The sequence below is a fragment of the Bombus bifarius genome, unplaced genomic scaffold (assembly GCF_011952205.1).
Source record: "Bombus bifarius isolate JDL3187 unplaced genomic scaffold, Bbif_JDL3187 scf7180000009125, whole genome shotgun sequence".
In the NCBI taxonomy this organism is placed as follows: domain Eukaryota; kingdom Metazoa; phylum Arthropoda; class Insecta; order Hymenoptera; family Apidae; genus Bombus; species Bombus bifarius.
The window spans coordinates 5,753,044-5,780,608 of NW_022884914.1; the positions used below are offsets into that span (position 1 = coordinate 5,753,044).

The 27,565-nt window shown below is 36.8% G+C and overlaps 2 protein-coding genes across 2 annotated transcripts; one reads left to right on the top strand and one right to left on the bottom strand.

The window, feature by feature from the left end:
- Positions 1–294: 294 nt before the first annotated feature.
- On the top strand, positions 295–27,531 carry LOC117213621 (guanylate cyclase soluble subunit beta-1). The gene is made up of 14 exons (XM_033459117.1): positions 295–428; positions 688–761; positions 5,919–6,019; positions 7,047–7,165; positions 9,571–9,726; positions 10,269–10,422; positions 11,237–11,391; positions 13,117–13,245; positions 13,511–13,593; positions 16,966–17,136; positions 18,417–18,654; positions 19,987–20,127; positions 20,958–21,115; positions 27,325–27,531. The coding sequence occupies exons 1-14, from the start codon at positions 426–428 to the stop codon at positions 27,452–27,454; spliced, it is 1,812 nt and encodes a 603-aa protein (XP_033315008.1). The 5' UTR covers positions 295–425; the 3' UTR covers positions 27,455–27,531.
- LOC117213622 lies at positions 24,270–27,087 on the bottom strand. Its single transcript, XM_033459118.1, has 2 exons — positions 26,724–27,087; positions 24,270–25,661 (listed from the first exon to the last, which is right to left on the bottom strand). The coding sequence occupies exons 1-2, from the start codon at positions 26,851–26,853 to the stop codon at positions 24,757–24,759; spliced, it is 1,035 nt and encodes a 344-aa protein (XP_033315009.1). The 5' UTR covers positions 26,854–27,087; the 3' UTR covers positions 24,270–24,756.
- Positions 27,532–27,565: the final 34 nt, after the last annotated feature.

Sequence of the window (27,565 nt, forward strand, 5' to 3'; positions counted from 1 at the left end):
CTTCAATTTCAAAATAGACGTGCAGCATATAGAATCGAACATAAGAAGAAAGTAAAAAATATGGATGTTTAATTCCAAGAAGAAACACGAGTTTTCTCCGCATTAGTCTCTGCGCGTCTTCCAAGTCTTCTAAGTATTCATCCAACGAATAATAACGTTGATGGCAAACCGACGATAGGGACAAAGCGGATTGGCAGCGGAAGGGTGTAGGAGGCGCGTGGAGAGCGAGCTGAAGACGGGTAACAGGGTTGTATCTAGATGGCGCAGCTGCGAGAGCAGAAAATCGATACTTATCGTCTCCGACGAACAGCAGGCCGACTTTCCAGTACGCGGCTCGTGTGCACGAGGTAAACATGGCTCCCATGGCAATTAGAATGGAATGATACGTGGAAAAGCCTTAACTAGACCGTTTCTCTCTGATCATCATGGTACGTTGCGGTAAAAGAGAAACCGGAAAGACTATCTGGGACGGAAAATCGACGGCTGAACGGACTGTGACTGGCAGACGACCGATAGGACATGTTGACAGTCGATGGATGTCAATTATAATCGCGTGTACCAGTGACTAAACCGATCCGTTCGCTCGTAAATCATACACAGTCATGTTAATAGTTGACGTTTACCAATGTTCGTTCACACGATCACGCGCTAAACTATCGGTTCTTCTTCTTTCTGTCTTATGTGCAGTACGGATTTGTGAATTACGCCCTCGAGCTGCTGGTTGTGAAGACCTTTGACAGCGAGACGTGGGAGGCGATAAAGTAGGTAAAACGTGGGCGCCCGACTCGCTCTCATTCTCTTTCTTTCTCTTCGTCCCTCTATCGCTGTCTTTGGTGTCTCATTTGCTGTGTACACCGTGCTTGCATGATCCATCGTTCACATTTTTCTTCCTATTCGTGCACAATCTTAAATATTCGCGGTGTTGTCCGTTCGATTTCACGGATGCTAGTCGACATCTGTCGAAAAGGCTACAAGTTGATAGCGAGAAGACGCTTTGCCAGGCCACGTGGTATGGACTCCATGCTTGCCCAGCTTTATTTTGCTCTAGCGTTCCGATGTATATAGACGTATCTGTAGCGGGGTTCGGTGCATCCGTGACCCGAATCCCTCGCATTCTTTAATTGGAAATTCGCTGCCTCAAGAAGATATTTCTTTTTCCTCGCCCATTGCAGTACTAGCCGGAATTTATATTGAATCTTCTGGCCAATGTGATTCCATACAAATCGGTGAAATGATTGAACTTCCAATTCGACTTGAAGAATAAACGCGACGAAAATGAATTTCGTCGATAAATTTCTTTGTGGCGGTTTGAACGTCACTCTTTCTCATCTTTTCCTTGAATTTCTCATGGAGACGCGAATATAATGAACCACACTTTTATTCCTTATGTTTTGCTTGAATATATGAAAATTGATGCTTGTATTTTGAAATATTAAATACTTTCTGCATCCCTTTATTGATATCCTTATAAATATTGCATCGCATATTTATACATATTATATACGGAAAAGTACACGTTTTGTATCTCAAATTAATATAATCGTTTGTAAATTTGCGTTTAAATACACAATGGACTTTTCGAATACCTGTCACGAACATAAAGAAACTGAAGCTGACCGAACACAAAAGCGTCTAAAACCATGAAATCCGATATATTTATACAGCTACTAGCGCTTTTGTTCCACCCACAAACGATTTTGCTATTCTTTGACATATTGTACCATCGCCACGCTCTAACCGCCATTAAGAACACTCGAATGTCACCCTACATTCTACCCCATCTCTCTTTCGTCCATTCAAATGCACTCAACGCCACCATTTTTACTCTTCCAGTGTATCAATCACACCCACAAGCTACATTCGCACCTGTACTTACATAAACTTCTTTTATTGCCCTTAAACACCCTATTCACTCTCAGAATATACCCCACCTCTAAAACTAAGCTCTCATATATTATACCCTAAAGAATTCCACCCTCTCCCGTAAAAAGCGAAATATAGTACAAAACGCACACGTATGGACACATTCATATATTCAGTTCGTCTAACTGTGAAACAGAAAAGGACGTCGAGCCTCGGTGACTTCTTCCATCCTTTTCATTGGATCAACAAGTTCGTGTAATAAACTTTTGTTTACCCGATGCTCAGGGTCTATTGATTCAACGATACAGCCCACGAAATATTGGCACGCGTTTTGCTGTTTACCGAGCGGTCGCCGCGGACCACAGGCGAATCCTTAAATGCTTGATCGAGCACACTGTATGAATGTTTCGCTATTTACCGATCAAACGGTCCCCTGGGAATCGTTTGATGCGCCTACTTATTTACCAGGATTAAACGACGCTCCTTTCTTTTGAACCAACAACTACGGCTTGCCGAAAGTTTGTCGACCGTGTTAGAATATAAAAAGAATCGTGTAATTCACGCCGAGGAAAACTTTTTACGTTCGCAGCGGTGGAATTCCTTTTCCTGATCGTATTCTTAAACGAAAAACTGGTCTTCTTACCAGGCCCCCTTTTTTATCTTCTCGTAAAAGAACGTTTCTGCGGGTTGCCTGGCGAAATTTATGTGGTGAGAAAAGTAAGGAAAGACCGAAAGAGAGCAAGAAGATGCTAAGACGGGTTTATGCGCGAATATGCGAACGTGACTCGATAAAGTCACGCGCGAAATTCCCAAGCGTTCCGGAAATGTAACCTTCTTTTGCGGTCTTCAAAGGTGACAACGTGGACCGCGCATCTTTCGAAGTTTCAACAAGTTCACGTAGTTATTACGTTGGTACACGTGACATGTCGTTTCTTCGGATAAAACTTCGTGCAGCAACTTTATGTTTAAATAATTTCTACATGATATTTCATATATCTCTTTCAATATTTTAGATTTACAAGAAACAATTTTCTACAGTTCAGAAATCCTTTAAATGTTACTTTTCAACGATCTAACTTCGAAGATACTTATTTACGACATTAAGAAGTTTTGTAAGAGTTCTAAATAGTGAATATTCGTGAATGCAAGATCGAAAATTTAATATTAATTATCATAGCGACTAATAACAAAATTCCAATATCTCTATTGTAAAATTTATTGTCATTTGCATACACGTATGCTCTCGTCTTTAAACTCCTGAGAACCATTTAAGTTAATCTAGCAAAATTAAAAATTTCGTATGGCCTTGACTGCGTAATACTCGTGTTGCTTCACGGTTTGCGTTTCTTTGAATACACGAAGAGTTATTGCTCGGCCAATGCGGCACGGTCGGTCAACTATGCGTTTCGCGATTCGCTGAGATTTAATTGAAACTGGTTGGCAACTTAATGTACAAGAATTTATTGTAGAGCCGGTTCGGCCAAGATTATTGGTTGATTATGCAACGTTTTATGAAAGTCTGATTTCCTGTGCTTTCATGGAAATGAACCTGTTTATTAGTGAGACATAAGCTGTTGCCAGGATAATTATTATTAGCGGAAATTGGTGTGTGTGACTTGTTTGTTAACATTCGTTGCTTTAGTGTATTTTTGTTTAAAATCTCATTTCAAATTTATTTCATTTTATCGGTATTTATAATCGAGGATGACGATAAGCGAATAAAACTCATTTAAGTAGACGTTTAAATAACTGTGTTTAATAACTTATCTGTTCTTGGTTAATTCCGGCTGATTGGAAAAATAATATTGTCTTTGTTATTTAACAACATACACAACAACGAATTTAACAATATTAATACATTGTTATAATAGTCATGCATTATTGATCACGTAATGAATGCACGTTGTACATTAACACAACCAAAGATATCGTTAAATGCAATCTCGATAAATTAAAGCTAATGGAGGATTAAAGATAGAGAAATTAATTTTGGTAAATATAAATATATGTATAGTACTTTAAGACGATAACACACACTTCTTATTTCGATGTGACATCAGTGATTTTGATACAAATCATACGATGTAGGTAATGCGGGTAGAATCAATACTAGCTTTTCTCTTAAATGAAAGAAGTGGTTGTGACAAAGTCCCAGGAGAGCAATGTTGTTTGTTGGAAATATGTGAGTGGGAGGTACGAAAATGTGGGTTACCCTCGGTGTAAGATACCACAATGACTCTTGAAAGATCCGAGAAAAAGGGTCACTTTAACCGTCCTAAATCACATCCCATCGTCATCGCCGTGTTTGTAAACTGCGTGATGTAATTTCCGAGATCTTACTGACGCAGCTCGCTTCGCGTAGAAAATATGACGGTGCTTGTCGCTTGCGGAGTGTCCTATTTTCGTAAATCCATACACAGGCGTGAGTGCAATTATCAGTGACATCAAAGAATGCATTCGATGAGAGTTGGAAAGATTTTTTGCTACGAAAAGATACACAGGTCTTTGAAAGTTATTTTTTATCTCTTTTTGACATAATTATCGACATTGTAATTCGGTTGCAGCTGTGGGTAGAAGCTGTGAAGTAATCCTGTGCTAGTCGCGATCGTTGAAACCCATTTTGTAATTAATGTAATATATTTGAACGTGGATTTGAAACAAAGATTCTCTTGCGCTTTGTAGAGGATTAAATTAAATCTGAAAGATGATCTCTACAGATATTGTAATATCCTTTTTTTGTTCCTATATTCTATATATGTTTGTATGTCTCTTATTGTCACAAAATATTACTATATTAAAATAAATGAATGATAATTAGATGTAGAATATATCAAATTTATTATATCTATTTAAAAACATACAGTATATTGTTCATTTTTTAAATATATTTAGATTATCCGTAATTACCAAATATTTTATTTTCCCTTATATAATAATCTGAGGCAATAAGATATTACTTGATATTTCCAATTGTTTATGACCTGAAAATTTATTATAAATACACATAAAATACCTTTCAAAGATTTTAACTTTATGTATATCTAAACACCTTCAAGTCCTCAAGCCTGTTATAGTACACTCCACAGGCGTCAAAGCAAAATAATCTTGGTGAATGAAAACGCCAATATTATTTTTGCGGTTCATTTAAGATTGTATTATGGTCTTTTGTCGATCGCTAAGAGCCTTCGGGAAGTTATGCGAAAATGCTGCGGCGAGCTTGGAGTGACAGCTCATATCCATGTCAAACGGTGAAGTGCCTTTAGACTGCACTTTGTAAATTTAATGGAAACCGAGCATCTGGTAACCTGTTAAAATGCTTGGCTTTTAGCTGCTAAGAAGTATTTACTTTATCCGATACGCGAAACTAATTAATTTCCTCTTACATCGTCTACCGCCAAGGCGAACCATCATGATGCGACACGACGTGAAAAAGAAAGAAACGAACCTTTGCCAGATTATACAACGACACTTTCAATTTTCCCAGATTTCTATCCTCCGTCGATAGAAAATAAAACAACGTGTTAGCCGTCCTTTCGAAACTTTAATAAAATCGATGCTAGGTCGCTACGGTGTTTTACCTCGGAATTGGCAATTAGTATTGCATTACATTGCCAAGTTTTTAATATACGTAGCAGGAAAAGTATCTCTGCATGGAAATTTATCGATGGAACGAAAGTTTTCATTTTACTGTGTATCTTTATAACAATTTGATATAATAGAATATTTATAATAATATAATAAGAGTTAGAAATTTAGAAAAGTTTATAGAGATATCAATGAAAATTATTGTGGTGCAGGTCAATACACTGTCGGTTTTCAAAAAAATCTGTTACATTTTCTTAAATCCTGAAAACGTACCGAGGCAGATAATACAGATATAGATACGTTAATTAATTATGTAACTTTCAATGTTATGGGATGATGTTATGGGATACATCGCTATAAGTTTCAACCCGTTATCATGCATGCATCCTTAAAAATCGTATTAGTATTGTGATAATTATAATATAATTATAATATAAAGATTAATGTTTATTTATATCTTGTTCACGCAGGAAAGATGCCGCGGTTAACATGGAAGGACAGTTTCTGGTTCGTCAGATATACGATGATGAAATTACATATAACATCATATCGGCAGCTGTCAATCGGCTCAGTACGTATTCTTCTTTGAATTGTGAATCTTTAATTACATTATTGTGTCGCTAAAAGAGCATATTCTGAATGAAAATTTCATAGTATCGTTACAAAAGGTTCCATTAAGGAAAGTTAAATAATTCGATTACGTAAAAGAAACACGAAAGCTTGATATAATAACAATCTCTCATACGATACTGGATCTTTTAACAGAGATCTCTTTAGCGTCTAATCCTATTAAGATTTTTGACTCGCATTCAAATAATTGTTTTTATCCCTTGGTTTCAATATTTCTGCTTCCTCAATTAAATTTTCAACAATATTTAATCCTATCAAGATGTTCAGGGATTTCCAAACATTTTTACCTTATCGCTGTTATTTAAATTTTTGTGCAACGTGTAACTTGATTAAGGTTCTTGAATCACTCTAACATTCGCGTCCATTATCCTTTTCACAAGGATAATTACGTTTCCTTTGATACATGATTCTTGAATAGTAAATTAAAGCAAAATATTTCTTTAACACCTTTTATCACGTAAAACTATTTTTTTTATTTGCAACACAACTATAATATCATTACAGGCTTCGTTGAACATACATTCTTATCCAAAATTACATTCTTATTCTAATCAATTTAAACTTCAATGAAAAATTTTACTTCCCTTCTCAATTGAAAACGAAATACTAGTGATAACGATAGTATTACATTCCCCACATTGAACCATAAATCCTCGGCAGAAACGAGAAAAAAGAAAGAACCAATCCCTTGGAACCTTCACCTCTATAATCTCCCTCGACGAGCAATTTGTCGCGAGATATCGAAGTCGTAGCTAATCTCTTTTCTGTACAAGAAAATCGACATTCCTGCTCGAATATGTAGCGCAAGGTGTTTCTGGAACATTGTAATATTATCCTTGATCGACGGCCGAACGACGTCGACGTCGGTATCGGTGGTTCCCGTTTAATACGTTAAACAGCGTTAAACTCGGAAAATCAAATTCCATGGAACATCGATGGTATCGAGGATATTACGGGAAATCTTGCAGACATTCCAGCGGACGAAATCCTCGAGCTGTTCGGCAGGATGTTCTTCGAGTTCTGCCAGGATTCCGGCTACGACAAGATTCTCCAGGTGCTTGGGGCTACGCCCAGGGACTTTTTGCAGGTAAATAGCGCTTCGACACGCTAGTTTGCCGCCATTCACTTTCCTGCGGAATAAGATTGCACCGGTAGACCGTGCCCGGGATTCTCGCGATTCCATGCGGATCGCGGTGAAAGTTTCCTGAAAAAATGACACGTAGGTAGATCGTCATTCCCCTTAGTGTTATGTACGAAGGCCATAGATGTTCTGTTACGCAATGCGATAGGATTGCGCAAAAAATTGGATAGAAACGTGGGGACAAAGAGAAACTTATCGAATGCTCGCGTATGATTCAACTAGGTTCATCGTAACTTCTTCTTTCGATTCTTTCGTTTTCAAAAGTTTCAAAAAGATGGAATCATTTAGGTTAGACGATTAACTTAACGATACAAGGCCTCGAATAGGTATGTTAACGAAATGAGAAAGTACATCTACATGATGTTATCATTTCAAAAATAAAGGAGACAAAATATTATCTAATGGTGAATAACACTTAATCTATGGTATTTTATTGCAATGTTAGGAAATGTATTGAAATGTTAGGAAAAGCATAGAGATCAGAACCTTGTCTATAGCAAAGAAATATTTTAAGCCAATAAATTAACCGTATTCTTTCGCAAATTATCAGATCGATATACAATTTTCATATTTCCTACGATCTATAGCTATCTATAGCTGATTCAAGAGAACATCGTCTCTTCTTGTTTATTTCTGTCCTCGTTATTGTTCATGCGCGTATCCGACAATTTTGATCCTTGTATCAGGCACGTAGCGTTTACAACGTATATGCCCGTTGTTCGGAACTCGACGCACGATTTGTTCGGGAAAAATGCGTCGCGCCAGTCCAGCAATTGCGGCAACCTACGGCTGAGTAATCAAACAAAAAGCGCGTAAACCCGTTCACATGGTTAGAATACGAACGCAGGATTATTGCGACGCTCACTGTAAAATGTTTTTGTCGCGCCTAGCCGATGCATTATTGTGATTTCTTTACGGCGTTCCAACGACTGAATCATTGGCATGTTTCTCTTCGAAATATGCCAGATAGAATCCAGCGAAGTTAAGTATATGGAACGGAGCAGTAATGATAGCAACGCTGTGAATGGAAATGGATTCTTTGGGTAAAAGCAAAAAAAACAAAAAAATAAAAGATTATACCTCATTAGTTCTTCTTCTTTATTTTGATTTTTTTTTTTACATAGAACATTGTCTCTTAAATAATGAATTCTGAAAGATCATCGAGCGTAGATTTGACAAAATATAGAATCTAGGTTATTTCATAATTTGCGATATTACTGGAATAGCGTCAATGTATAAAATGTATGAAAGAAAACGCATAGTTATTATTTATATGTTTAATATTTATTCATTCAGAGAGGAAATATTACGCGCGGCTGTGGTGTTTGAATTAATTACAGATTCATGAATTCTGTTTAATATCTCCGCGGTGTTTAGTCATTCACATCCAAACCAGTACCTCCGGCACGTTGAACATACGGTTTTGTTTTCGTATAATTATGAAAGACATACATTACGTAGTTACCGGCGAAAGATACAAACTCTAAATATAATCGTATGCATATCTTGTCTTCAGAGCAAACGTGTTTCGAAATGAGATCTTGTTGCAAGACAGTTCTGCGATTGTAGTATTTAACTGTAGACGTATTTGTGTCATTACCACAGATATGTAGTTCCTTAGGTTATTCGTTTCATTCATTAAATTCTTGTGTTACGACAATTAAGAAGGTTTAAATTTATATAATGAAATATATTCGTTTATTAAAATTTTTCCAACTCAAATGTTGAAATGTATCAAAATTCCTCGCTAGATTACTATAATGAAATGAGATTTCAAAATTCAAATTTCACACGGAGGTAAGCTTATAGTAATATTTGTTGAATCAAAATTAACAACCGCCCTACATATGATTCTGTCGCGATTCTTACCATACTATATTTCGAATAAGCCCATTTGCGCTACGTAAGAAATTTCGTTCACGATGAATGTGCGCGACGCGATTAGCAAGTGGAATGTAAGTAATGTGACCGCGGATCAGAATTATTATCGTTTTTCCATCGCGAGGTTCCATTTCCGGTTATCTCTTGGCTCGAGACCGTCACGTACGAACAGTTAGTTCTCGTTCCGTTGTACGAACTTGGAAAATTTCGCGTTTCTTATATTTCCTCGTCGCTTGGATTCCACGAATATAGGCGCGATCGAAATTAATGGCAGAAATTGAATTGGAAACGCATAACGAGTATTGCACGATGAAATGGCGTGCATTGATCACCATGGCTGGTTGAAACGCAAAGTGGCAATCGAAAATAAATTAGGGACATAGGAATGTTTTAGTTAGGCGGAACGCGATGTTCGATAATGGCGAGAGTACAGATAGATTGACAGGGGGCCGTGTAACCTTTAATTACAGAACTTGGACGCCCTTCACGATCATTTAGGCACTTTGTATCCGGGAATGAGGGCGCCCTCTTTTCGGTGCACCGAGAGACCAGGGGATGGAGCGCTCATATTACATTATTACTCCGATCGACCTGGTTTGGAACACATTGTGATTGGCATCGTCAAGGTATTTTTATCGTTCAAAGATATATCGGGTGAAAATTGAGCATCGAAGTTTGTTAATACTTAAAAATGCAATGTTCTTCCTTTATGGTCTTACATTTTTGCAATTTGAAGTTTTTTAAATTACGAAGTAGACTGCGAATGTTTATGAGTTCATAGAAAATTCAGATGTGCAAAAATGGACAGAATGCGTATAACGTGCAAGACTGTAGGAAGTATCGAAATTGAAATAAAATTAATAAAAGAAATCTCGATCCATATCCTATTTCTTTAATGATATTAAATACGAGCACAAACAGCAATTATAGAGATTGAAAAGGATGGGAAATAAAAGAGAGTGGCAGTAACTTCCACAGCACGAAGATCTCGTGCTCTATTTATCCAAATCTAATTTTCCGCCATAAGATCCTGAATTTTGAATTGCGCGTATTTTAGAGAGAACGACTGTGTCAATTAACCAACCTGTAATATTTAATTTCCACCCTAAAATTCATTCAGATAAAAGCAAACGGTTATTAAATCGGTTATAAATTTTATCGATCTTAGACCGTGGCGAAGAAGCTTCACGGCACGGATATAGAAATGCGGATATTGAAGACGAAAAACGAATGCGACCACGTGCAGTTTTTGATCACGAACACGTCCGGTCCTGGGGTCGTTTCAAATCCCATGATCGCGGAACTTGAAACCTTATCTGTCGGTGAGTAATGCTTTTGATACGTCAATCTTCTATTTATAAAAATAGACGGCATTCTACTTTATATATCACAAAGACATATCTTGCTACGAGCAAAGGATATTTCAGAAATTAAAACGTCTAAAAATAAGATTAAATAGGAATTTTGTTATGTTGCTAGTGTCAGGTAATACAAAGTCCATAAACGCTTTATTAAAAGGTTGTCATAAGAATATAAAACTCTTCTTCTTGGTTTTATCCAACCCGTTATGCATGAAAAGTAAAAAATTAGCTTAACGAACGCTACCTCCAACAGTAAGTTAGTCGAGGGAGATCTCTCGGTCCCTCAGGTAATTTTTTTGAGCTTACACGACGGAGCTTTAAAGGGAGAAGTTTGCAATATGAAATTAATCGAGAAAATCAATATTGCATACAACGAAGTTTAGTCTGTAATAAATTCAATGGTATCAAGTTCCTGTGGATTAGTATATGAAACTCTTTGATACTAAAGCATGGGTACAGGATTTAACTTTGCCTTTTGTATTTATGTTACAACCTTTTACTAAAGTATTTATAGGCATGTTAATCCTAGTTTTTGCTGTGTCCTTGTTCCATAAAGTCAATGATATATCTGGAAAAGAATAATTTTTTAGAAGAGTAAAGGATCAATTCCATATAGACGTACTTGATTTAATGTCTGATAATATTGAGAATAAAGCAGATGTTAGCATATTTTGTGTGCTCTTTTTTTATTAAGATTAGATATCTCTAAAACCAGCAAAGCACTGAAAGTGATAAGGACAGATTTACTAAAAATGTTATGAAATATATGCCGTAGAACCAAAAGTGAGCCCTATGACCTTTTGCCGAGTTTTTCCATTCCATCTGATGTTCAACCGGGACCTTACCATAGTTCAGACTGGATGCACTATAACTCGAGTTATCCCTCAAGTGTGCTCTGGTAATTGCAAGTTGAACGACATCCTTCTGACTGTAAGTTCCCACAATTATAACTTATATGGACGATGCATGAAGTACTATCGATATCCATGCTATTCCAGCCACGTACATTTTGCAAATCTTGCATAAACTGCGATGTTTATAATCATCCTGTAGGATAACATCCATGAACACAAATTTCAAGGTTGACGTTAACTTTGGTTTAACAATCTGTGTAATCTATAATACATAAATATTTGAATACTGGTGGGAAGCGTGTTGAACATCTATTATAACATTTTGTCAGCGTTTAATGAACACTATCATTCTGCTGATTTTAGTGGCAAACAATAACTATCTTACTATCAATTATTAACTATAAAGTATTTTATTTAAAAAAAAAAAAGAAAGAATGCCATTGTGGAAATTTGGAACTTATTTTGTCTGAAAATATGTTATTTACTTCAAACGATATGACTCTTGTAACCATGACAAAGCCATTAATTATTTTTCGGAACCTTGCTTTATAGTCTACGTATCTCATTTCATAAATATCTAGATGTTATTCATGGAGGAGCGATATAAACTCGAGAAAAGAAATGTGTCATGTGAAGCACTATCTAGAATCGCGATTTAATAAAAACACGCGAAGAAAGACAGACATTACAGATTCTGCAATTGATCAATAACAATTTCTTCCATCTAGACTAATCTAGAGTAATAGATCTAAAAGAAATCTGACGTAATAGAAAGATCCACGTCTTGGGCTATCAGATTTGTAGGTAAGCTTCCTCTTCTTTTTACTCTTTTTGGTACTATGTCAATAATAGATAACAGAATCGATTCACAATGTAATATCGACGTAATTGTGTTTGTTTCTTCAATCTGGAAACACATGTACCTCAAAGATATCAAAGATAATTCGAAAGACAACTTCTGAAATAAGTATCATTGCATTTATATGAAAAATATTGTAGTTATTAAAAAAAAAGATTCAAAATTATTTTTTATCCTTTTACAGATGTATGTTTTTTACGATGTGATATAAACTTATTTATTCAATTCCATCGTATCATTAGCATATACAATTTTTCCCAAAATTACTTTGGGCTATTCATAGTTTGTAAAACGCGGTACAAAATATCGATTCAATCGGAATTCTGTAATGATCGATGCACAAGGCATTAGCGAAAAATGTTTTATTCCCGAAACAGCACATTAGTTAGCACGGACCACGAAATTGCGTTACTGTGAGCCGCGCATTGGCCACCAATGATAATTCGCATGGATTCATGCACGCATAATCGTATATCTTTCAAATACGGTTTGTTTCAAGCGACATGACACGAGCTATTGGAACGGTACCGTTTAACTTCATTTGCATCCGTGCTCGCACCTACATCCACGTCTGTGATCCATTATCCATTCATTATTAGCCCTCGATCGTCGTTGGTATTTCATGACGCTGCTGCCTTCAGAAATCGAAACAGAATCCCGTTGCACGTGCATAGATGTATGGAATAAAGTCAATCGATAATTAATCAAAATTCTTGTCGTTGATCTAGATACATATTTATACACGTTCACAACGATAAACGTAATATCATACTAACTTACGAATTTATGACTTGTTACGGATTGCAATAAAGTATCAGGAAGTACAATTCGATAAAGGTTGAGAATAACTATGTATGTACGTTTTCTGATCACAGTATAATCTTAAATGTATTTTATATGTCTTTGATGTTGCGAAATAAATCCCTAGCTTTGTTGTCCTAGGTGAGACCACATTTAGAGTTAACATTCGAGAACATATTGTCACACATCAACACGGTTTACGTGTTACGAACGAAAAAGGGTGTAATGCAAGTGGATTCTTCCGAAGAATATTCGTACCTACGTTTGAAAGTTAGTATATTTTTTAGAATATTAGAATTGTCTAAAATCATTTGTTGGTTCTAGGATTTTTATAATACAGTAAAATCGATCAAATTATATATTTTTTTTAATGAGGTTTAAAGAATCTTTATTACCAATGCTTATGAATGATTGAATATTTATATTTATAATATTTACCATTATATTCCTTGTAATTAGTAAATAATATTTAAATCGTAAGTGGAAGAAGATGAACTATATTTCGTTGTCACGTGCAGGATTATTACTTTTCCAGGGGCAAATGTTGTACATACCTGAGTCAGACCTCGTCACCTTTCTCTGTTATCCTAGCGTTATCAACTTGGATGACTTAACCAGGTAAGAATTTACATGAAGTATAATCATTAATTCAAACTGATTCGCTCTATGACGAAGAGAAATTACATTCTGGTTGGTTGAAAATGAACACATAAACTACGATTAACAAGGAAATTAGACGAGATAAATTGGATAAGCGATCAAAGGTTAATCCAAATTCAATCAAATTCCGAATTCAAACGTCAAAATACCACTATTCAGGACTTGATTTCATCCGATTAACGTATCAAAGTCGCGTTGATTAACGACTCACGTTTCTCCTGAGCATGTTAGCGCGACCTCGATTTGTTAGAAATCGAAGAGCACGATCGTTCACATCCCATGATTCGAAAATTTGCCGTCTCTATCGTTACGGTAATTATATCACGCCGACTGATATCGTTATTCGTGCGTTTACGTTGATCCATACCGCGGCGCAATTATCGAATAGTTCCTAAATTGAATTTCAATCAAACCAAATAGCGCGGCCGTACGACTATGATCAATAACGGGACGAGAAGGCATTCATCGTTGTTAGGTTTGGTGACAAACGTTCTGAATTCTATAAAAATGACTACGACGTCTGCATGCGTAAGTAGCGACGAAATAAATGGCTGTCAAGAAAAATGCAACGTGATTTTCCGCTGGAAAAGCGATTTTCCACTTCGGTGCACAGAAACCGACGTTTCGGTTTCGACGTTTATGGCTATATCGCGTATTAAAATTCCACCATATATCATAAATATTATATAAGTAACTGTTCTCCAAAGCAAGAAAAAGGAAGTTGTGAAAAAGGCAGAGGGAAATGGGAGAAAAAAGGAATAAAAAGAGAAACACTAAGGGAAGGAAAAAAATGAGCATTCGAAGAAAATAGGAGAAAAATAGGAAGAAAGGAAGCATTCCAAAAATGGAAAGAGCCTGGTTAACGTAGCATCTTTATACTCTACTTCCTCATTATCAGATGCTAAATCTGCTTCGTCACAACTCAATCAAGATTTTTCGCCTTGCCGTAAACGACCGTACCTTGTCCAAGTTTCTCTTTTCACAAACGCTAGATTATCAAAGATTTTAATTAATTAGATCAACTATTTCTTTGTCTTTTATAAGAAAAAGTCTGGAATATTCATCCCATAAAAATCAGTAAAAGATATCTCATCGTAAGGTTTGATGATTACGAACCATTAACCAATTTTCATTTAGCCAAAACTACGTATGTACTTTAATTTCTCAGTAGAGGACTGGCATACAATGTCGATATAAAGTACAGGATCGAACCGAAAGAAAATCTCGTGGAGAAATATGAGTATGTACAAAGAAGCTCTTGTTATACAGTAAAAACAAGACAATAGAAGTATCTTCTTTCAAGTGGCACAAAATCCGTATACAAAGCTTAACTCAGCCGATCTTACAACTATCGGACACAACGGTATTTAGGTCGTTATCGTAAATAGACGCAACATGTTCGATGGCTGTCTAGTGGACTTTTCCTATTAATTCATCGTAGCCCATTACTCTGTCTTTGCGCAGAAAATATTTGTCTCCGAGTAAAATAACGGGTACACTGGCCATTCAATAAATACTGAAGCGATGGCTTGTATAATTACAGCTATTCGAGTGTCTGTCCGTACTCCACTACGAACATAAATTTCCGTCAAGCCTCTACCGAATTGCCCTCGTTCGAATAATCTTCGCCCTTGCTATTCTCGTAATTTTCCTTCTCCCTTACAGTCGACCATTCTCTTCTTCGTCCATGTCAACTTTTGCTTCTCATTTCCTCTATTTTGTGCTCCAGTAACAGGGAAAAATGTACGAAACATCGCGTTTATCCGCATTCTATCATACATTCTGACCCGGATCCCTTCCGATCTGTTTTCTGACCGAGTTCTCCGGAAATCGAATGTCTCACGGAGAAAATTCAGTCGCGTAATTGACACGTCAAGGCACGTACATACCGGCAAAACATGTTCATACACAGTGCTTGCAAAATGTTCGCTGATGTTTCCTGACCACTTTACAAAATATTTTCTCAAAATTGTTCTATTTGGTTCAGATGCTTCGAAGGATTATGTTTCGCGAACATATTTATGAACAGGATGCAAATGAAAAAATGACAAATAAACGACGAACTGTTGAGGACGCATCAGTGAAAATACACTTTTACACGATATATAGATCATTTTCATGCGAAATTATATACACGCCGTTCTCTCGATTCTCATGAATCTCTCGACGATTAACGTCAAGATAATTCCTCCAATAGTTTGAGTTGACTAGGATTTAGTCGAGCAGAAGCGTCAAGGTAGTTAGCAGATAAATTTAAAGCTTAATCGAGTTGTCGCCCATTACTCCGCCTGTTTACCGCGTTAACTTCCTTTTGTAACGAGAACCCAGTAGCGATAACTCTTGGAGCATTAGATTAGGCGAGAATTACGCTCACCGGATAGATTACCTCGTTTCAGTATGGAAAAAAATTACGGTTCGTCTAGGGGAATAAATTTTCTTTGAGAGAAATGACGAAGTTGTTTGACTGTCGTGAGTAAGGATGGTCCTCCATTTTAACGAACCTCAAGGGTGCATTTTTGCGCCGCGTCATTGGGTAGTCTTTACCGTCAGCAAGCGAGAGCAGAGAGATGAATTATACATCGGATATGATTGAATGCTGAATCTCAAATGAGAACGATTAGAAGTGTCGGAGATAAATTGCAGCGGATTTGAAGCCGCGGTTTCCATGGAAAGTCATAAATATCGTTTTACGTGACGTATACGGAATAATGCATCGTTTATTGCCGTATCGGTTATTACTTTTTAAATTATTAAAGTTTCGAGGTATCTCCATTTGCATCGAGATGTTTGAGACTTCTTGTTATCCTTGAATGAACAATAGATTGTAAACATAGTTGAACAGCATTGGATCGAAGAGTTGTATACAGGGTCATTGGTAACTGGCGGTACAAGCGGAAAGAGGGTGATTCTACGCGAAAAAAGAAGTCGAAAATATAGAATAAAAATTTTTCGTTTGAGGTTTTGTTTTCGAGAAAATCGACTTTGAATTTTCGCTCGGTACGCGTGCACTTTATCACGTCTCGTTATAACTTATAAAAATAAAATCTCACTGTAGATTTTTAAAAAAATTTAAAGAAAAAAAAATTTTTTTTATTCTATATTTTCGACTTCTTTTTTCGCGTAGAATCACCCCGTTTCCTCTTGTACCACCAGCTACCAATGACCCTGTATAACTCACCGTCGTTCGAAAATTTAGAAAAGTTGAAATTACTTTGCAATCTTGTAATCATCGTCACATACCTCGTTTCAACACTCGTTTCTCCTTACAAATATGTACGTTAATGTGACCGAATGTTCTATTGTTTACGTTCATGTATTTTTGATTGTCAGGCGAGGTTTGTATCTGAGCGACATCCCCCTTCACGACGCCACCAGAGATCTCGTGCTGATGTCAGAGCAATTCGAGGCTGATTACAAATTAACGAGAAACTTGGAATTGCTTACCGATAAATTGCAACAGACGTATCGTGAGCTCGACGGCGAGAAGCAGAAAACCGACAGGTAAGGATTTCCGTCCGCGTAATTTTCTGATTAAGGAAATCCCCATTGGTCTCGTTTGCCATTTATCCTGACGCAATTCTGCCGGAATCGACTTCTCTCCAGCGTCGTTACAGTTTCTTTCTTGACAGAATACTCTCTCCTACCGGAAATTGGATCGTGATTTTTTTCTCACCTTCATCGGGAGGTAATTTTTAAACTACGTCTATTACGTCGTTCTAAAACGTCAACGACATGATCGTGACAACGAAGCGTCTTGAAATAAATTTAGTTTGGATGGTGTGCACGATGAATTTAAAGAATGATTAAATTTGTGAAAGTACTAAGTGAAACGGACCGACTTTAGTTTCAATGGAATATTTCAATTTTGATTGCACTGAACACGTTTAGATGTTGTAATCGAAATAGACTTGTTTTAATAAAGAGATTAAATATTTTAGCAGTGTATTTATAAACACATGTAGAGAAGACTTTATATTCGGTATGACGCAGGATATATTTTCATCGTCATTGTAGTAGTACGTTCGATATTGAGTATATTTGCGTTCCAGTCAGAAAGGACATATTAAAAAATGTTATAAATACTTTCATAAAAGATATTAATATTTATTTTTTATGAGAATTACAGCTACATTTTCCACCTGTTGCCCTCGTATGCATTGCATACATGAAAGTAGGTCGTATCGCACAAAGAATTTTTTGTATCGGGATGGGATAAATTTGCTATGTAATTGGATAAAAAATGTTTAAACCGTCACAAAAATTACCTTTCGGGTGATATAAAAAAGAAATTTCAACAATTTTTGGCAGTTTATAAATTTATGTGTAACATTCTTTCCATTTAATATTAATAAACAACTATTAAGCGCGAGATATAAAATGTTGATTTTACATAGCAAATAAATTATATTACTCTAATTTATTCCAGAGATACAGAAACATCAATTTCAGCAAATATTGTCGCAGACAATGGCTTCCAATACATTAATTCAGCATGAAAGATTCATCAAAATTTCAATTAAATAAAAGAACAATCTTTACATTTTCCTTTGACTTTCGCATTTTTAAGCTAATTTAATCTCGTTTGACACACAGCGAGATCGGAATCAAAACTTCGTAAAAATAACTTCCATCTTATTATAGAAAAGGGAGGAAAATGCGGAGACTTGTTCGATTTATAGTTCCTATTTTCACGATTTAGAAGATGCCAACGGAATTAGCAATTCGTGGCACGGTGGGTTGTGGTTGAAGGGAGCTGCATTAAAAGTTGTACGTGTCCGTAGGTTGTTGTACTCTGTGCTGCCCATTTCCGTGGCGAACGAGCTGAGGCACTCGAGGCCAGTTCCTGCGAAGAAGTATGACTGCGTGACCTTATTGTTCTCCGGGATCGTTGGTTTCGGAGCTTACTGCGCCGCTCACACGGACTCCAGTGGTGCGATGAAAATCGTCAACATGCTCAATCAGCTGTACACAGCGTTCGATGTGCTCACCGATCCGAAGAAGAACCCAAATGTGTACAAGGTAAGCGTTTACTTCGTTGAGAATCTGTGTCGAGTCGAACTAGGTTTTCTGGATAATTCCGTACTGAGGCTAAGTAAAAGTATTACTTTTTAGTGTGTTTTTTTGTATTTTCAACGATTTAGGAAATTTTACACTGCAAGATGTATTTGATAAAATAGACTTGAAATGACTTTATATTCTATCCGATATTCACGCAATTGGTAATTCATTTAAATATTAAAATATCGAGATATTTATTGTAGAATATTTACTAGATATTTGAATATTTATTATAGAATATTTTAATATTTAATACTAAACGAATGAAGTTAAGTTAAATTAAGTCGGATAAAAAAACATTGAAGGTGTTATAAGGAATAACAGAGAAGATTGCAACAGGATGTATATTCGATTACGCAAGATAATGTATAATTTGAAGATTCGAAAGTGACTGATACGCTTGAAGAATAATTAAAGGGTTCAAATGCAAATGAAAAAAAAAAATTGAACGTTTGTAATTCCATCGGAATGGAACTTGGAACGTAACTTAGATCGCGAATGGTAGTAATATGGAAAGTGCGCCTGCATGGTGTAACATAAAGCGTTCATGGCGTCGCAACATATATTTTTGAAAGGCACTTTCGCGTTGGAAAGAAAGTTTTCTCGTAACCCGTGCCGTTTAAAATGCATTAATGGATGGTTGTGAGCAACTCCGTAGGAAACATGAACGACAGCCGTTAGGAATACTGGCTATTTTAAATAATAATACCGACTAGGAGAAACTTTTTTGTCCCCTAGGACTTCCTTTCATGTGAAGTGCCATAGTCGGGTTTGCAACTTGTACGAAGTCCATTGTAATATGCAGATGATGCTTTATACGTAGAATAAGTACTAGATATAATCTCCCTTTTTTCTTTCTTTTATGAAACCAGCTACGAATTCCCTTTCAAAATAGTTCCCTATATTGCAACGTTTATACTTATAATTATAGTAGCAAATTTAAAGAAACATAACGCGGTTAAAAGAACGATTATTAACTACGGATCATCGTAACAATATTTTCTAAATACTTTTTAAGTTTATTTATTATTACATAATTTCAATGCACTTTTAATTAATTATAAATAATTATAAGTACCTGTAACTCCACCTAAAACAAAATACGGCCATCAATATATATCTTCTTCTTCGCTTTTCGAAAGGAAATACACATTGTTATCGATTTTACTTTCGACGAGAATATCGTTAGAAAGCTAAAACGAGGATTCGCGTATAACCATTATACAGCTGACAACGAATATATTTGAATTTACGAGAAGGCTTGTTAGCACTGATCCACTTTGGTCGGACTAGGTCGAAACTGTTGGTGACAAATACATGGCCGTGAGCGGATTACCGGAACCATGTCGTTGCCATGCACGGTGCATCGCTCGTCTCGCATTGGATATGATGGATCTAGCCGCGGACGAAGTGCAGATCGATGGCGAGCCTGTGGTAAGCCCCATATTTTTTTATGCGTTCGTTTTGCGGCCTTCAATTTTTATGTTTGCGGGTAGGATCTCTTCGAATGATAACATCGATCCTCGGGGAAACATTTATCATCTCTCTGTTACCACTTTACCACCAACGATATCACCGAAATATTTCTGAATTCGAAAATCCAATGATTAATTTTCTTTCTCCAATAACTCGTAAATATCGTTTCGTATAATAATTCGGGAATAATTCTGAATGATGAAATTATATTATTAAACGCGAGTGTTTGAACTTAAAAACTTTAATTCTTAGTTAACGCGTAATGAATTTGTAATTTATCCGATCTATGAACTCTCTATTGTAACTTTTTCGCTCGAACACTTTTTCATTAATTTACAGGCAATATGTTTGGAATTTGGTCAATTCTCGCTACAATTGATATTTCAATTTTTCAAATAATTCTTTCCATTTTTTAAATTCAAATTCCTCGTGGTAAACGCATCGCAGAATTATCAATCGGAATTCACTTTGTCTCCAAGTACTTGGCTAATGTATTTATTCCTGTCAGCAAAACAACGAAATAACAGAAAATACTTCTAAACGAGTTAAACGTTCCCCGACTTGACTTTTCAATTGCGTTTCGTGGAGCGCAGTACGGAGACAGGTACGCGAGAGATCTCTTGCATTCGATTATCCGTAGAAAGACTCTTGTTCTCCTTCCTGAATGTGCTCTTCCTGTTCCTACGCGAAAGCTTCCGCCGGTAACGTTTACGTTGTCGACGTGATGCGAATTCACATCGTTGTATATAAAGAAGACCCGTTTAATAAACGTGCGAAATATTTTGCAGAAAATCACCATCGGCATCCACAGCGGAGAGGTTGTGACCGGGGTAATTGGACACCGTATGCCTCGTTACTGCCTGTTTGGAAATACGGTGAACCTCACCAGTCGAACTGAGACCACCGGGGAACCGGGTAAAATAAACGTCTCCGAGGACGCATACAGGTACGAAGTCATATTAAATTTACGGATTTATGGTAATTACAGACTATTTTCGAGGTTTGCTGGCATTGGAAAAAGTCGGTGCTGAATTTGGCCGAATTCGTGAAACGCGCAACCGGAATATTTCCTTTCGAATCGTAAGCGGTTTATTTTTGAAGCTTTTACCGTTGGGATTTCGCTTGGGAATTCGGCCTTTTATTAAAGAAGGAAGGAAAGTTAAGGGGCTTGTTAGAGTAATTTGCAAAGTACTAGCAATTTTGTTTGTTTCAGAGTTGCTCTTTACAGATTAAAGCGATGACGAAATATTTTCAATCGTAACGCGTTTGAAATAGTAGAACTGCAGTTATTCGTAATTTGATTAAAAGGTTTTGCAATTTCACAGAATATGGAACATATCTGATTGAAAATTTATATGAGGTTTTCCGTTGTAATCAATAATTACAATATCTCTTTTATCTCCAATAATATGGACAATGTTTGAGATCGAATTCAAATGATTTTACAAAAGAGATATCGTGAAAAAGAAATTTCTTTATAGTCATCTTATTATATGTCATAAGATAGTCATCTTCTTTCGAATTTTGTATGATCATTGTTCTGTTTTTTATGAAAGTAACTATATAGTGTTTGCTGTAGCATCTTGTAGAAAATATTCAAATGTATTGAATTGACCTGGAACAATCCCTCGAAGCGATATTACGATGATGTTTAAACTTGTTATTTATATTAATGAATGCTCAAATTAATATGTTGCCTCAAACGAACAATAGTGAATTGTTGTGTGCCTTTCGAACTATGTCTATTATTAACAATATATCACCACCATGAGACGCCAATTTGTGCATTTATCAAATACGTAAACAGTAACTTCGCACATTATACTAAAATTGCTTTGGAAGTTAATCACTTTGTTGCTGGTGCTTCAGTTCGTGTTGTGGTAACAACTCAAACATTATACAGTGCATTATAGCACCTTTAGCTAAATACTTATATCACAGCTTCATAGAATATGTTACGATAAAAACTTTGGAACTTTTGTACGATACTCTCTTACATTATCTTGAATTATCGAAACTCGAATAGTTGGTAAACGATAGTTAACCGTGTCCAGCAACATTATGCTCAAACGAATTGTTTAGGGAGAAGGTAATTCAATTATACGAATTCGGGAAAATCTAGGAGGGCTGTTGAGCTATCATCCCCGTGGGAAATACATTGGACGCAGAGGGATAAAATTTAATGCAAAACGCCAGTTGAAACAGTTACATATCTGTCAACTGATCTCCAGGGTATTTTAAATTTCAATATCACTGCTGTTCGCCGAGACATTAACCATACTTGATGGACACGTTAACGTCATGAAAACAGCGATTCGTATAAATTATACAGCAACAATTTTGTCACTCTTGCACCGAAATTTACACAGAGATAATTTATTCCTAGTTTGTTCTTCGTTAAAACGCTTTAATCTATTTTGGTTAACACAGTGCACTCGACTTCGTCGCAATATTTCATAATGATCGTAAACTCTGATGGCGCAATACCAACAATAGGTAAGAGTTTTACGAAAAATGTAATCCACTGGCAAACTCAACTTTCAGTCGCAACATAGCGTACATATTTGTGGTTGCATCAAAGTGCGGAATTTATAAATTGAGTTTTCTTTCGTGCCAAGCGTTTCGCAAAAAGGGGAAAACATTTTATGAAAACGAACGATGTCTCGAGTGATCGTAGTTGGTATATAATTTCTCTTATTCTTTGCATTCATTAACCTCAGGATATTATCATGTATAATTATCGTAGACCTATTGAACCTAACTTTCCCTTAACCTGCCACGACTTGTGTTCTGTCTATCACATCTGAGTGAAAACCTTGCTTCAATCGACATTGAAATTGCTTCGATCCGTTTACTTGGAATCGTTGGAATTTAACGTTTTGAATTTCACTCGTTGTGTTCCACTATTCTTTAATAAATATTTCTTTATCGTTGTCATTCCAAAAAACTTATCGCATTTTCTTTGATATAATCTTTGCAAGCAGATTTATTGCCATTGAAGAAAGTTTTAGAAAAAACAGGAATAAATTATGGTGCGACTATGCGATATTCAATGAACAAAGCAGAGATCAGATTGAACATTCTTAGTTGTCCAGTTTTTTTGTCTACTTTTCATCGACCCGCGAAAGCAAATATCGTGTCGCTGAAGAATGACATGCTTTTTATCGGCTGATCCTAGACTTTTCTCCTTAATTGCCGCATTAAACGTCTAAGTTAGAACAATACTTTTTCAAAGTCAGCATTTTATTATTTGGCAGAAGTTCGTAATAAATAATTTCCTTCCACTTGAGCCAAGTATTTATCTTAACTATCTTAATATCGTTTGTAAGAAGCGTTACAAACTTTTCCAATAACCGAATACCTATAATCGTTAAGCAGTTAATACCGCGCAGTTTCAAAAAATTCGTAAGGTACTAAATTTTATTTCTCAAACCAAGTTTACACTGAAATAAAAATATTGGCCACTAATAAATAAAAAATGTATAGAATACCGTTTTTCTAAACCTTGAATCATGCTCAGTGAAAGCATTTTGCACGTTATGTATCTGTCACACTTTTCTCTTCCATATTGATGGAGTTTGATCGTTTGAATGAGAAACGCCATGTCACTGTTGTGTACGTATTTTATCATATCGCGAGTTTAAGGTAAAATATCCCGTATAAAATGGAAAAGTCGAACCACCAGAATCGAAATTTATACGGTCAACCTGTTATTATATGACGGCAGTTCGATCAGGAAGTTCGATATAGGTATACAACGGTCCAGGCACCGTTTGAAAGAAATTGCATCGAAAGTTACGAACAGGTTTAAAGCATTTTAGCGAACAGGCAACGTATGCATTTTACGAATCAAACTCTTCGAAACACACTTCTGTTAGATCGTGTACCAGTTCGATTTCATCCTGCTCGAACAACTTCAGACGCGTTCATAGAAACTGTCTAACTGCGAGTCTCACAATTGTGTATCGAGTGACCCATTTTGTTCTGTAAATGCGTTTATTTCTTGTATCTTTCTTTTCAAGGTGACCAGAGAATATGAGTAGACGGAAAATATTATATTTACAAAATAGAAGGAAAAGAGAAAAATGCACGAAGGAAAATATTACGAGTTCTGTAATTTGTACACATGAAATTTAAACTTTGATACCTTAAACTATATTTGATAAATTTTTGAATTTATTTTATTCCAGACAAACACATTATCGCATAGAATACACGTAATACTTGGATTTTCAAATATCTTAAGGTCACTTTATACGTAGCTAAAAATGTCCTAACTTATATCTATGCAACACACACAACACATACAGCACGTACACGGATAATTCGGAAAGGTTCAAATACACTTTGAGTAACTTGAGAAGCTGAAGTTAAAAAAACAATCATTATACGCATATTATAAGGCCCCGATCGTAAGAGTTCGAAAATTCGTTGAAACTTACTAAATCCATTTTCGCACGAAACGGATCAATTTCCAAAAAGCCTATCTTCCGAAATACGAGATCTTCTTTCGAAAGATTCGGAAATCCAATGATTAAAGTCTAAGCCCATTCAGCCATGAGGGGTAACCACCTCTGCACAGTATTCTCAATCACCGAGAAGGTCCAAGTAATTCCTCAGCGACTCCGGGATTTGAAGCTTCTGAATCCCATGCGGCAACGCCCAGTTCTCGAACAAAGTCTCTCGGATGCGACAACGACAAAGATGCCTCAGTTCCGGCGGACTCATGCCACTTCTCTCCGGCGGCACCAACTTCTGCTCGACCAGAGTTGGGTACTGTTCGTAAATGGAAACGCTGAAAATGCCGCTCTGCTCGGCTATGTGTCCAGGCGTCTTCACGAAGGCAGTCGTCACGGTTCTCAGCACGAGTTTCAAGCAAAGTAGCAAGTGTTCTGGGAACACGATCTGATCTTGGCCAGGTTGAGCGTCGTACTCGCTCAGCTTGTTCAAGAGCATCTCGAGCGGAGAGGGAGCCAATTTGTCAGACTCGACCGAGGCCCCGTAACGGAGCATGATCAAAAGAATATCCGGAGAGCCGTGTTGAATGGCCACTCTCAAGGGCAACGCCTGCCCATAAGACTCCATAGGAACGTCAATGAATCGTCGTTTATCGGGCGAAGACGCGCAACGATACTCGAGTCTTCCGACTGTAGCGTGATGCAAGAAATACATTAGAGCTCGAAGATTCTCTTCGCGATCCTCGAAGTCGCTTTTCCAACCGGACAGGAAGTGAGTCACTCGTGTACCGAATATGGCCCCCACCAAAATACGCTCGAACGTTTTCTCGCAGTAGAATATGTCATTGAGTAGTCTGGAGACGATCTCGTTGTTGTTCAGGTTCCAGTCGAAACAAAGTTTCGCTGCCACATAGAGCACGTTGTGGAACTTGCCGAGAAGGCACACATAGCCATTTTCCATCATTGCGATGTTGTGATAGCGAAGGGCAGACATTACTATCCTCTCGCAGACATCTTGCTTATCTAGGTTTTCTGCTGCAAGTTTGAAAAATAATTAGATTCTCTTCTGGCGAGGAAAGTTTTGTTAAAATTTTAATCAGAGATGCTGTAGTTCATTGGTTATCGAGGATCGAGAACCGTGATTTTTATTGCGGAAGGGAATTCTGTATTGAACAGGAGGCTGTGCTTAGTGGGACCTAGGCTAGGTTCGTGTATGATAGAATCTAGGTAGGTAACCGGAGAGTCGCTCGAAAGATATTTATGTTCATTGTTTCTATTAATTAACAATTGCTACGAGGATGGTTACGTATGACGGTTATCGGGGTGAAAGCAGGAACTTAATAGTAATGTTATTGTTTCACAATATTTCACGATGACTGCGCAATGTTTCACTTCCTTAGAAATGTAAGATCTTTTCATAACATGTTCTAAACTATTAATCCCTAGATAAAGACAACGAACGATCAATATTTCAAGAAATATACTTAGTCCTCTAAAAATTTTCTTCTATACTATGAAATACTTCAAACTCATATCTAATTAGGATAAGTATATCGCAACAATTAATAGTACCTTTCATCAAAGATAGTTCTTACTATTTCTATATTAACCAAATTTCATTCTCCGTATTTCTCCAACCGATATACGTGGTTCTTCCAATTCACCGTGCGAATGATCGAACAACACAACTTGCGAAACTCTCTTTTCACGGATAAGTAATTCCATTCGCGTCGCTTCGAGTGGTCGGTTTGCATAATTTTTCGAGGAAAGTAAAATCATATGGAAGCGAACGATGCAAAAGTTTCTCCCGCATATAACATTACGTAGGACCACTTTCTTTCCGGTATCCTCGATCGAGCCACTTTCATGGTCACACAATATAGTTTCTAGCAGGTTGCTGGACGAATCCTGCGATCAGTGAATCGGAAACGTTCATCGAAGTGCGTTGACACGCTCCGCGACCGATTTGAATCGATTCTTTTCAAACCCCCGTTAGGCATTACGGTAAATCGCCAGTCGAAATCCTATTAAAACGACCTATGATTTTCTAACTCGTCTCGACCGCTTTGAAAACAACGAAGAATGTTCAGAATGTACCTGCCGAACAGCTATTTATCACATCTGAAAAATAGCCAACCATCTCGCGACGTTTGTATCGAGAGGCCAAGCAACTGCGTTCCATTTCAGCGAACAGCTTGTCGAAGTAACAGTCGATCAGTACCTCCATATTTTCTTTCTATGCCCGATGGAAAAGCTTAAAGGACGACACGCACTGATCCTGTGTCAACAAGAACGGTTTAAAACGTGCTAGCAAACTATCACGACCATTGTTCACTTTTGAATAATGGCTGATACAAGGAACAACCGTGGAAACGAGAGAGGGATAATTCGATTAGACGTTAAATAAGTATATTCCAAGGGCTTCCCCTGTTCAACTACGAAGGGGACAACGAGTAGGTTCGTAGGATAAAGGTTTTAACTTTGTTTGCCGGTGTGGGGGCGTACGTAATTATGCGTGAGCGTTAGGTTCTGGTAATTAAAGATTTTTGATATCAAGTGAGTTTATAATTTGACTATATAATTGATTAGATGACGTTTCTCAAAATTGTGATACGCAACATACTTTCTTTAGAAATGTAGGCCTAAGATGAATATTTTAATGTTGTTTTGAAGACGAACTATTTTATTATCATTACAGATATCTGTGCATGCCGGAGAATCAGGATCCCCAATTTTTGCTGGAGTACAGAGGGCCTGTGTCTATGAAGGGCAAGTCGGAACCCATGAACGTGTGGTTCCTGTCCAGAGAAAGGGAGCTACCTGCGTAAATTTGCAATCGCTGTGGCGACCGCCATCGTAGCAATATTTTTACTACTCAGCTCGAGCTCTCAATTCATTTAGCGCATTATATAGAAAAATACGATTTTTACGGTTCTAAT